Source organism: Strongylocentrotus purpuratus, unplaced genomic scaffold (assembly GCF_000002235.5).
Source record: "Strongylocentrotus purpuratus isolate Spur 01 unplaced genomic scaffold, Spur_5.0 spur5_scaffold_2, whole genome shotgun sequence".
Classification (NCBI taxonomy): Eukaryota; Metazoa; Echinodermata; class Echinoidea; order Camarodonta; family Strongylocentrotidae; genus Strongylocentrotus; species Strongylocentrotus purpuratus.
The window spans coordinates 33,141,941-33,155,606 of record NW_022145605.1 but is presented as its reverse complement, the minus strand read 5'-3'; the positions used below and the strand labels follow the sequence as shown (position 1 = coordinate 33,155,606).

The window sequence follows — 13,666 nt, the reverse complement described above, 5'->3', positions numbered from 1 at the left end:
TCTCTAAATTTTATCAATATTTTGGGGGGAGTACAAATAGTTATAAATTATGCGGTATTTGGGATGATCGGATTTTCCCAAATTCAATAGCCTTGCAATCGTTTCCGAAAAGAAATGTAATAACATGACATAAGAGGAGTCGGTAAACTCGATTGTTGTAATGAAAAGTATCAAAGTTTTATTTGTTACAGAAACGAGCCGTGCGTATTATTACCAAATCTGATTATTTAGCCCCATCACGGCCACTTTTTGTTAAAACACACGTAGTCCCAATTTTTTAATTGATTCAATTTAATACTGGCATATTTGCTTCTAAGGGTGTCCTTTACCGTATTATGTTTACTATGTTATTTGTATGTACATGTTTCATTTTTATGGTTATAATAAACTGAACTAAAGTTAATTACCGAGTTTGATATGCTTATATATCTATATCAACCATATCGCATTCCAATGCCAATATAATCCATACTCTTGCTTATCATAGCTACTACTTTGGATTTTTCTTTTTTCCAAGTTAAGGGAAATATGTGTAAAATTAATAATTGATATAGACCACTGTCATTGATTTTTAGAATTGGGAACCTTTGGATTAGTGAACCCCCTTCATTTTCTGAGTTATTAAACTTCGAAATTATGAACCTTCGTATGAAAGAACTTTCGGAATAACTGCAACTATTATTCGGAATTATTACTTTCGGAATTATGAATCCCCAGGTGGTGGGAACGCTCAGTAAAAAAAAAATCACCTTGAACAAACATAACCTTCTTTATATCACTTTGTCTCTTTTCAACACAACACCATGACACACAGATTTATTTTTTACGATCGTTTGCTATTACACAAGCTGATATTCACGTGCATCAATTAGATCAAATAAAACAAAAATACAGACGCTATATGATTGTAGAAATGGTTTCATTATTTATTTAATTTCATTTAATCCAGGATTTTGCTTCAGAATCTGAGACAATGTTACCAAGTCACTTTAAAGGTAAAGTTGAGTTCTGGGCATGCGATTGTATTGTGAAAGAAATGGTGTGGAATCGATCAGGGTGAAACAGTTATGTACAGCATATACAAATTATTGGTGTGTACTAGCTGCAAGGTTCTGGAATTATCAAAATTATAAGAAATTTTGCCAAGTCTTGGTAAAGGAACAAGCACTGTACACAGAACGATGTATATATGGGACTAAAAAACATGTGGCATACAAATCAGGTCTCTTATTAAGCTGTTACTTGTCATATTTAGAATATGGAGGCATTTGAAGAGCCATGCTTTTCAGGGAATATTTTTGTATCTGATGTTCTTCCACACTAGCATATATCAACAATGATAATGCTCACAAATTATTTTTCACCCACTCTCCCCAGAACTCAACTTTCTCTTCATTACCTTCTCCATGCATTGTGGGATTAACTTATAGGCTTAATCTAGCCCCAGTACTCTCCGTTTGGCATTGCTTATTTGTATCAATGGTCTGTTTTAAGGAGCTTAAAATTGAAGAAAATCGTCGCTGTTTTCACGAAGTGACGGTAGTGAAAAAAAATTGCATTCACTTTGCGTTACGATTTTCCTCACTACCGTCACTTCGTGAAAACAAGGACGAAATGTAGTACACAAAATAATCAAAGGGCTAAAGGCAAAGGGCAAGGATTCGAAATCATAAAACAATCTGAAGATGACGAAATCAATAAATTACTACACAACTTCCCAACAACCTAGAACAACCTATCATATCATGATTAGTTGTTACTCGTTTTGTTAATAGTATTTCCATGTTTATAAATATATTGAAATATTCCTTTCGTTCCGTCGTAGGCCTAGATTCCAAAATCATTTTTTCTTATAAACGGGCACATGTTTTAAATAATTGTCAAAACATGACACTTGACTTGATGATTAAAGTTCTTTGGAGCCGACTACTATTACACACAACTACCCTGATTAGAGTTTTAGTATATATACTACGGACAATCATATATATCCTGGTCCGTAATTACTCGCTACAAGCATAGGAACCTGCCTCACGTGATCTGAGAGAAGCACCTGATTGGCTGCAATTCTACCCGTCGACACGGCACGTTCCATTAGGGCTGAGGGGTAATCGGTGTGCAACCAATCGCCCGCAAAGTTCAAATTCGTCACGCCGCACTCGGATGGGAAAGTAACAGTTGGTCGGATGTGCTCGAGACTGGACGGGAACGACGCAAAGTTTGTCCCGGAATGGACAAACTGACCTAACCTTTTGAAATCCTCGACAAATATTTCGGGATAGATTTCCCTCACGGTAGGTGAAACAGTATCCCACACGTCCTCGTCCTTCACGTCGCCGTACGACCAAGCGTACAGGTGAAACTCAATGATAGATCCACCCGTCCGCAGACTCCACTCACGTGATTTCTTCTCGATCAGGTGATACTGTACGACCAAGTTGATTGGATGGTACTCGGACGTTTGTAAAATGGCGGGATGTGATGGCGAGATCTGTTTATTGAACCACACCCTAATAACCTTGTACGACGGCGCCATGGGAAGTTGCTGGAGCCTGTTTTGGATGCAGGCCATGTGTTCATTGCGCGGAAATTTTTGGCTGGTTTCTGTGAAGATCGTTTTTACGGCCGATAAGTCGGGTGCTAAGATCACATGATCATATGACCTTTGTGCTCCAGGTAATACCCCTGACACCAGGCTATCCTTGCTAGCGAACCTTAGATCAGAGACAGGAGCACTCGTCTCTATCCTGTAAAACAAAAATAAGTAGATATAAATTGGAACAATTCCGTAAAGGTGCTCGAATACCATAACATAGTTGCATTCAAAATTCAGTGATTATCCACTCAGAATAGTTACACATAAACACATATGCGCATCGTGAAAATATAGAAGTTTGAAAAAGAAACGATTCCAACAACATAACGAAAATAACTTCTAACGGTGTCTCAGCATCATTTTGTGCAATGACAGAATTAACCTTTGTGAATTTTATATATGTTTCATCACCACTGTCTTTCCCTGGTTAAACGATAGGTAAATGAATACAGGAAGTCATCCGTCTTATCATCGGGGGTAAACTTAAGGATCTTCTATGACTTCTCTTTGTCTGGATTGATATTTTCGTGCTACAAGCTTACTAACTTTTGAATTCATTTCCTCTTAGCATGCAATGTAATTGAACATCCCTTGTCTATTGTTGGTCCCCCCCCCCCACCCCCTAAATCAAGCAACACCCCTGGATTCACTTGTGCTCCACACTTCTAAGCAAATATTTAATCTGGCTCCGTTTCATGAAACGTGTGACAAGTTACAAATACCAAATAACGACTGCCACGATTCTATAACAAACTCCCCAGCAGTCAATCGAAATAATGCAGCAAATTTCAATAGCTTTTTACAATAATTATATCTGGGTATTGATACAAAGTTCTACAAAAACAGGGCCGAGTTGACTTACTTAGCGCCGAGTGACTTTAGTCTCCTTTCCCACGGGTCAAAGACAGCAGTACGATGGTCCACTGTGGCTATCGAACGTTGATCAGCCTGTAATGAGACAGGATGGAAGTACATATTATATACCTCTCTTTTGTTTGTTGAATAAATCTATGATTTTAGCCATGCCTACCTACCGCTCAATAGTTTTTTTAAAGATGCCCGCATGCCCACCTACCGGTCAATAGCCCCGGATAATGGGCCGCATCAATAAATTTTGCTGAGATCCCCATTGGTTTACGTGTAAAAAGTTTCTTTGTGCGAGCGTTGATACCATACAGTGCTTTTTGTCTGCGATGCCCGAATGATCGTTAAGGCCCGGTCACACAGCCTTTCGCGTCTGTATCGCGGGTAAAATTTCGCGATTTTTTTTTGCCCGCGGTTGCCCGTGGTGAAAAATGTGCAAAATTGGCTTACCCGCGGTTTACCCGTGGTATGCCCGCGGAACAGACGCCGGCGACTGTTCCGCGTCCTTATCGCGGGTGAAGCGCGGCGGTACCGCGGCCTACCACGCTTACACGCGGTACACACGCTAATGCACGTGGTAACAACGCGGTACAGACGCGGAACAAACGTGCTATGACCGTGCTCCACCCGCGATTACCCGCTTAAATTTCGCGTCCAATTCCGCGTGTAACCACGTCTTAACCGCGGCCGTAGCACGTCCTAGCACGTTCGTTCCGCGTCTGTACCGCGTCTTTACCGTGTGTGTACCACGTGTACCGCCCGCGATTACCCGCGGTCTAAATTTTTGGGCAGCCCAAAACTTTTTCGCGCGGCCAACCGCGTGTGAATTTCTTACCGCGTGTAACGACGGGTAAAGTACGGCTGTATCGCGTCTTTATCGCGACCTCAAAGCGTCCAACAGCGTCTGCTTCACGGGCAGAAATTTTTGGCCGTGATTCGGCCGCGATACGCCCGTGGAGGGCTGTGTGACCGGGCCTTTACATTCAGGCAACTTTCCAGCGAAGATTTACGGACAGTGTCTGAGATTTGCAGTGATGTTTTAAAGCTTACCTGTACTAGTTTATAGGAGGGATTAGAGCACCCTGCAAGGTCACTGCACAGGTGGTTATCTCATCAACTTAGCTCTCAAATAACATAAGAAAAAGAGGATCATGGGGGACCAATGGGCACCGATTAGGCATTGTTTTCTTTATAGAGGGAGCAAGTAGCTACAAGTAGGGCAGTGTGGCTTTAACCAGTCTTTACTCAAGAAAGGGATAACGTAAGAATTCTTTGTAGATTTGTTTGTGAATTCGGTATATAAAAGATATATGGACTGCTTTAATATTCAAAGCGTAGCTGTTTCTATACTGGCTCTCGGGAACGTTACATCCTGATATAACCCCTCGGTGCGCCTCGGGGTTATAGCAGGATGTAACATCCCCTTGAGTCTACAGAAACAGCGATGCCTCTCATTGAAGTCAATATATCTATACTTTGGCAGTCAAGAGTAAGATAGTAAAAACTATTTCATGGATAGAAGACGCAGTTTGTTTTTCTTTTTGTGTCTCGTACAACTGTTAAATGTCCTATATGATTGTGAAGCAGTCCGATTAAAGTTCACAACCAATCAAAAATAGTCAGAGGAGTTTCCTTGATCATCGAACAAGCCAGATAATATGAATCTTACATAATTTCAGACAAAGAACGCAGTTATCACCTTACTATCTCCAGTGAAATAAAAGTGCGAATACATCAGAATCTCTGCGGCGTTAAGCACAGTTCGCTCATTAAAAGTTACGGAGAGAGCTGGGCGGAGCACGGTATCAGCAAACCAAGTGGGCACTCCTTCTATTTCAGTCCATTCATCTAGAAGAAGAAAGACAACAAAAGCAAGAGTACGTCAGTAAAGAATAAAAAATTGAAACAATAATATTGCAAACCATGGAACAATATCATTTGAAACGCACTGACACATTGCTGTCATATTGACACAATGTGTTTCAGGTAATATAATCATGCTCTTGAAAAGCTATTGGCCCCATGATGACGTGAGAGTAGACGACAAATATCAATACAATCTTGAGTTCTGGTCATGATAGAAAATAAATTTTCAAGGAATCCAACAAAACTTACACTGAATGTTCAAGATTACAAAAAGTAATTACATGTGCAGAACGATTTTGGTAGAAAATGTATAGGGGTTGAGTAATGAGCATAGCAAGATAAATCAAGGTAAATTAGGCCTGACACCATGCGCAGTCACTATGTGCAAATGAGAGTTTGGGGTTTTATTGAAGATGATTTCAAGCAAGTTTTTGTGAGTTTTTTTCATTTTACTGGTTCTAACAATCAATCTACTTCATGATAAACAATCCTGAATGAATTATAGCCATGTTCTCTCAACCTACGATTCCCATAACAGAGCTCAAGATAAGCTTTAAATAACCCTTTTTTGTTCAAGATGTAAGAATATTTTCCTCCAAAACACGATGGAAATTCGATTGATAGTCTTCGACATACGCATCCAATATGGGCCAAAGCCGAATTAAATCCCTTCCTATTAGAAGGTCTATTGGAAGTCGATACAATTGATCGACCACTGTCTTGTCCTCCTCCTCTTCTATAAGGAGGATTCCGCCCCAGCTTATCAAATTGTCTGGGTCAAACCCTAAAGAACAGTAGCTACTAGTGTGGTGGCAAATCCAACCGTCTTCTTCATATTATTATCATCAACATTATGGTTTTCGTTGTTGTTTCTATTATTATCATCATTATAATGATATCTTCCTTCCTCTCTTGCTTTCTTTCTTTATCTCTTTTTTTTTGTAAAAAAAAAATCTGACGCTTGTTTCCAGGTGCAATATTCCATTTCCACTCCAACATTTAAACTAGGAATACAACATTCAAACTTTACCCCTGTTGACATTACTAGTCAGTAAATCTAGTGGCACAAAAATTTTAAAAAACAGTTACATTTTTGATCAAATGTGACTACGTAAGGATCAATGCGAAAAGTTTTATGTAGTACCCACCAAATGTGATGTTTCCATATCTCTGATAGACGGTGTCGTGATTGTAGTACGCAAAGAAAACAGATATACGCACGATGTCAAAAATATCTGACACCTTGAAGTTAGGGCTCTTCAGGAGCGTGGCTGCAATATCAATGAGGAAACATCAGCAAAATAAGAAGAAAAATCACTGCATAGGCTTATAATTTAAGTGGAACCATAAGATTAAACTCTCTCTCTCTCTGTACATATACATTTTCTCTGTTATTTTCTCTTCCTCTCTATCACTTCTTTTATCTCTCTCCCAAATTATATGTTTCCATTTAATATCTTCTATATTATCCTTGAATAAAGTTACCTAAAAACACTTTTCCAAGTAAAGACTTGCTGTCTAGTACATGGTCTGTAAAGCAAGCCTACACGGTGTCCGGTACCGATTTATATCCATTACTAACGAGGCGTTATTTTGCCTGTCATCAGAGATGGCAATTAGTGCATGCTAATTCTAATCAGTATTTGCAAACTTAAAGCACCGGTGTACAATATCGGGGTCTGCTCGCTATTCATAAGGACTACTAAACGTAAGGACCGCTATTCGTCAGGACCGCTATTCATAATTTGAGAAAAGGGTCATTATTCATGAGGATCATTATTCATAATGACAGTTATTCACAATCGAGGAAGAGGGTCGCTTTTCAAAATACAAAACCGGGGTCATTATTCATGGGGATCCCTATTTATAATTCGAGAAGAGGGTCGCTATTCATTATACAAGAAGAATGAATAGCGAATAGAACATGACGGACAAAGAAAGATGACAAAATATACAGTTCCTCATTCTACCCTCAATAATTGCTGTGGTAGACAAAGGAACATCCCTTCACTGCTATTATATGTGTAGAACAGGTGAATATGCATGTGACACCTGTTCTACACATTTTTACATAATAGCAGTGTACCACAGCAATTGTTGAGGGTAGAATGAGGAACTGTATATTTTGTCCGCTTTCTTTGTCTGTCATATTCATAGTATGAATAGCGACCCTCGTCAGAACGCATCGCTGACGCAGTGTTACGCCAGCAAGTAAATCCTCAAAGGCAAATGGTATAAGAAGCGTCTCCTTACAGTTGTATCACTAAATAAATATCATGACCGTTCCTTCCAAAGCTTTAATAAGGATACTCAGAAGAATGCTATTGGCGTACGTATGAATTTCTTGTTTGTTCGATCTTATGTTTGATCCTATATTTGACCTTATGTATGTTTGATCTCACTCTTAGTTTTTATTATTATACTGCATGCATGATTTATTGAATAAAGAACAGGCTGTTGTGTGTTTATTATAAGTTTTGGTAAATAATATTTTAGTCAGACTATGGTGCTCTTAGAAACACCCGTATTAAGCGTCTAATAAATATTGTTTATTATTATGTCAACTGAATGATCATAATATTACCCTTACCTATAACGTTTAAAGGATAGGGTCCTTTGCTTTCCATGACCTCATCCTTATAGTTCCTGAACCGGAAGTGATTTGCTCCCCACCTCTGAAAGTTGTCGTTGATGCCTAAGCGGTGCCGTATGTCCTTGAATGTGTAGTAATTGTAAAACCATGCTACAAAGGAGAAAAAAAACTTATTATGCTTATTTTACATATTAACTACTCCCTACTTAAAGATAAAATTGACTTCGGAATTCTGTACATGCGATTGCAATGTGAAAGAAACGGTGTAGGATCGATCAGAAAAAGTTGATCATGTAGTGGCGTGTACTGCAAGGTTCTAGAATCATCAAAATGGTAAAAGTAACAAGCACTGTAGGCCTTCACAGAAATATTTATATGGGAATACACAAACATGTGGCATAACGATTGGGTACTCATTTTTTAGCTGTTACATGTCATATTTAGAATATGAAGGCATTTAAAAGCTAGAGCAAAACTTTTAAGAATATAAAATTTTGCTGCTATTTTGTGTTCCGTCTCCTTCCCTTTCCCCTTTCATAACACTCTGTCCCCTCTGTCTTCTGCTGGTATCTTCGAACTTACCATGAAAGCCGTGGTCTACTCTGAACGTTTCCCCCAAGATGTCGACCTCAGTAGATTTAAGACGTCCTCCAAGCATTGGACTGGCCTCCTTGACAGTCACATTATAACCCCTCTCTACCAGCTCCAATGCCGCCGACAACCCCGCGAGACCACCACCTGGCACGGTAGTAATGATTAGAAATTATAGGTATGTTCTAAGGGTATAGGGCGATGTGAGTTTCGCTCAAAAGCATTCATAAAGCTAGCAACAACGTCAATTACAACAAATTGAAGAACAAACGATTATTTTTTGTTCCTGAGTTTTCATAATCCCGTCGTGTTTTGCAGTTTTGGAATTTGAACTTGGTCCAATTTGATATTTATAAATCACCGTTATCACTATGAACATGACGGACAAATAAAGAGGACACAATATACAGTTCCTCATTCTACCCTCAATGTGTAAAAATGTGTAGAACAGGTGTCACATGCATATTTATTTATTTTATTTATTTATTTATTTCTGATCTTTTGACAGGGTAGCCCATTCACCAGCAAGTAGTGGTCTTCCATGGGGCCCTGAATGAACATATTTACATCGTTTATAACATTTATACAGAACAGTTACAAAAATAATACTCGTTTGCAAAATAAACATATATCATAAACCTAGTAAACAGTAATGTCAATAGGAAAATATTAATTAAGTCGCAATTATGTGAATAAGTCATGTAAATATTACAGAACATGCACGTAGTGTATATACGGCTGAGCCATTCACAAATTACAACTTTGTTTAAACAATCTCTTAAATGAATTGACAGAGGAAGCCGTTCTCAATGAATTATCTAGCTTATTCCATTCAAATATGGAAGAAACAATTGGGCTACACTTATAACAATCAGTGTGAAATCTAGGCACACGTAAACATCCACTGTCTATTTGCCTTGTATGATGCTCATGTACATCATTAGGATTGATTAAGCCTACCTGAAGGTAAGAAGGTGCTAAGGTGCACCTGTTCTACTTATTTTTACATAATAGCAGTGAAGGGATTTTCCTTTGTCTACCACAGCAATTGTTGAGGGTATAGAATGAGGAACTGTATATTGTGTCCTCTTTATTTGTCCATCATATTCATAGTGTATCTGCCCATGCGCAGATAGTATCTCAAAGGTGGCTTATTTATATTTATATATTTATATTGGTCCGTTTCATTTATATTGGTCAGTTTACTGAAACTGTTTTATGGAATCCGATGTAGATTGTTGAACTAAAGTAAAATTGATGTGGCATGCTCTCTCATGTTGCTCTCGCTCGTTCGCTTTCTCCCTCCCCCCCCCCCCCCCCTCCCCCTCTCTCTCTCTCTCAGAGCCTAATTAAATTAAGGCTGACAACAACAGCAAAAAATATCTTGAGGTACTTGATTAGCGTTCCGCTTTCATAACGGACAGCCCAAAGTCGGTTGAAATCGAGCATAGGTCGTAAGTATAAAAGGGTTTTAACTAACCAATAATGAGTACGTCGCGGTGGACCCCAGGGGGTAAAACGATCGGATCAGTCGGATTTACAGGATCAATGTGAACGGGATCGTTAGATCCGAGATACCGCAGGAATACGAGTGCCACTGAAAGGAAATAAGGATATACTGTACATATACATGTAGTAGTAGTAGTAGTAGTAGTAGTAGTGGTTATTTTACCTGACTGCTAGGAAAGCATAAATGCTTCTTCAGTAAGCAACCAGAGGACCGACGGCTTAAGGTCCCTCCGAGAGACCTGGTAATGAGAATTAATGCCTTACCAACGGGCACGCTCTTGAAATATGTTTTTAAAAGACGAAAAGAAAGGCAGTAGCTTTAGTCTCAACTATTTCATCATCATCATCATCTAAAGTCAGGGTTTCCGACTTTCGCGCCATGATGACACTGTCTTCTTCTTGTCTTGAGCATCCTCTTTATTTAAACCAACTTTACAGCTTTCCTTCTTCACCATATTCCATGAAATTTTGGCATACACATGTCACTGTTTCTTTCTTTTTTCTCTCGTTCAAAATGACGGTCTAAATGGGACAATTTTTGTAATGAAACCTTGATATAAATTATTCATTCACCCGTTACGAGTAATTGTATTTCAATAGTCAGAATGCAGATTGCATATTGCAGATATTACGTGTTTTTAGGTAGGGCAAGTCATGTGTGTCCTACCTAATAATATATGCAATGGAACAATTCGCCTCGAGCTAATAGGCCATTTTCGTAATATAACCAAATTTAATGCATAAGTCTTTGTGAAGTGCCTCAATACAAATGATTTCATTCACCTGATAAGAATAATAGTATTTCAATAGTCAGAATGCAAACTGCATATATTAAGTGTTGCTAGGTATGTCAAGCCATAATGTTTGTCCTACCTGGCAACAACTAATGTATGCTGTTCGAATTCTGTCTATTGAAATACTATTATTCTTATCAGGTGAATGAAATAATTTGTATTGAGGCACTTCACAAAGACGTATGCATTAAATTTGGTCACATTTCGAAAATGACCTATTCAAAAAGACGTATATGTATGCATTAAATTTGGTTACAATTACGACAATGGCATATACAGTAAACCTTTACAGTTGATAGTGCAATGTGGTGGCAAATTAATAAATACTATTGATCGTGAAAATTGTATTGCTTTCTCAAAAGCAAGAAAACAATACTACTTTTAAAGATATATTCATGTATAAACACACTCATTGACTATCTGTTTGGCAAGGCATAATAAAGGAACTTCCGAGCCAGTATCTCGGCTATCATATCATAATTATATGTGACTACCATGCTGAAACGCTTCACTAATGTGTTACACAGATGCTTGCATATTTATTACGTAACTGTGAATACATAATGGTCAGGATACGTCCAAAATTAGTATGCGAGGTAGAACTATTTCGGGACAGGCTCCCAGCCTATACACAAAATATTGGAATTAAATATAATGATCCGATGAGTCGCGTATAGCTCTGGCTTGACCAGTTTGTCCATATATAGAATAGAAAAGAATAGAACAGAATAGTATAGAATAGAATAGAATTGATTGACTCTCGCGATCGACCCCCTTCTGGGGTATGAGAGTAGTGTACTCTCATACCCCAGAAGGGCTTGACATATCATGATAATGGTACAAACTAAACAAACATAGCATAATAATACAAAGAATACAACAAATTAAACAACAATAGGATCTAGCTGTTCTTGCACACAACAACGTCCATTGAAATGCTATTATCATTAACACACAAGAACTTGCCAACACAATTGGCCTTTGTTAATATCGCCCATTCGTATAGGCCCGTATAGGTCAATGATCGTACGACTCTTAACACGTACAATATAGCACAACTTCTGAAATATGATACTACAGACGGCGGAACCCGTGCATAAGGCCCTATACTTATGCGGTTCCTGTTTATTTTCGTTATTTTTTGCTTATTTTTGCAGCCAGAAACCGACGGATTGAGGGTTCAAGCCTTTATTGATTTTGCCAATTGTCGAATAAAGTTTGCGCATGCAGACTACACCAAAGCTAGCTCGTACGTCACGGTACGTGTACTGCGAGAATATGTTACCCAAAATGATGCCCGTGGTCCCGCACGTGTGCAGCGCGAATGTTACATGTAATGTTATTACATGAAGAAGACTTGTCCGTCAACACATACTTTATCTAGTTGCCTACCGTAAGACTGAAGCAAGAAACCCACGCACACATCTTATAGCAGGTTACAGAGGTGTATAGTTACCTATGAGTACAAAGACAGCTTTAAAAAGTCCCTCCATTTTCTTGCGTCTGTTGCCTGTTTGCTTGCCCACATCAGCTGCTTAAGATCAATTATAATAGTCTTATGAACCATGCGTGCGAGGGATGCACAGTTATTTAATCGCGATCTTGAGTGGCAAAGTCAAATATATTACTGTATTCTCGGGGCTAAAAAAAAAGATAACGTCGATATGTAGGTCGTACAATTGTTGTGGTTTTACTCAAATTCTGAAGTTCATGACGATCTGCTGGAAATAAAAGTCAAGGACCTATAGCTCATACAATTTTATCGTGAAAGAAATATCTAGAAGTATAATTGGTTTGTTCTATTGTAATGATAAAATTAAACTCGTGTGTTTCAGTTGAATCACCAGACTAATATCAAATAACTTGACGAAATCATGACCATAATAATATAATAATAATAATAATTTTAAAAAAACGTTACTTAAGCGCTTACCACCGAAGTCTCCATGCATGCATGTTGAAAGTCACAACAAGACACAAACAGGGATTGCATCGGAATTTGGTCCTTTTTTTTCTTTCTACTCATATGTTTAAAGATAAAGATCAGTTCTGGTCATGTGATTGCATTGTGAAAGAAACGTTGTGGAATCCATCAGAAAACGTTGATCAGGCTAGCACATATTTAAGTATTGGTGTCTACTGCAAGGTTCTGGAATCATCAAAATGATAAGAAATTTGGCCCAGTCTTGGTAAAGTTACAAGCACTTTACACAGAAAGATGTATATGGGACTACGCACACATGCGCGCTCGTGCGTAATATCTCTCACATCCCAATAGATAAACTAATTTACCAAATGTTTCAATTAGTAGGCGGTTTCCCGGCAACAACAAAAAATCATCATGTATTAGTCAAAACATCTTTCACATGATTGGTAATAAGAGCTTCCATTTCATATTTTGAAATGGCGGCGTTTCCAATACTGGTCTTAGTACCTTTAAGAGAAGCGAGTACTTTTTTTATTGGAGATTTATATTATGCCTACGATAATATATTCCACATTATTTATTTTAAAAGGGGGGGGGGTCTCTTTAAAAATGGTACTGCATTCCGCTGATGTCCGAATGCCTTAGGTCTATTTGCAAAAAGATAACTCCAATCGCAAATAGATATAGAATGGGAACAAAGATAAGGTTTAGTCTAATCCAGTCTATAACTTCCGAATAAAGCCAGTGGATCTTTAGATAATTATCGTTCAATATCTTTGAAGGAATGATAAGCCCGCCGATGTATATAGTACAATGTTATAAAGTATATAATACTGTTGGAAATGAGCATGAAACTCGCAAGAACTTCTTATTTTTTTATTTCATTTCTCTTTCAACACATGGATTTGATTAGGACTACATCATTA

The 13,666-nt window shown here is 38.2% G+C and overlaps 1 protein-coding gene across 1 annotated transcript; it reads right to left on the bottom strand.

The window, feature by feature from the left end:
- Positions 1-1,934: 1,934 nt before the first annotated feature.
- Positions 1,935-12,431, bottom strand: LOC100893287 (hydroxysqualene dehydroxylase). The gene is made up of 8 exons (XM_011674207.2): positions 12,270-12,431; positions 9,991-10,107; positions 8,502-8,657; positions 7,917-8,069; positions 6,475-6,597; positions 5,160-5,308; positions 3,459-3,544; positions 1,935-2,747 (listed from the first exon to the last, which is right to left on the bottom strand). The coding sequence occupies exons 1-8, from the start codon at positions 12,304-12,306 to the stop codon at positions 1,982-1,984; spliced, it is 1,587 nt and encodes a 528-aa protein (XP_011672509.2). The 5' UTR covers positions 12,307-12,431; the 3' UTR covers positions 1,935-1,981.
- Between the last annotated feature and the right edge of the window lie 1,235 nt (positions 12,432-13,666).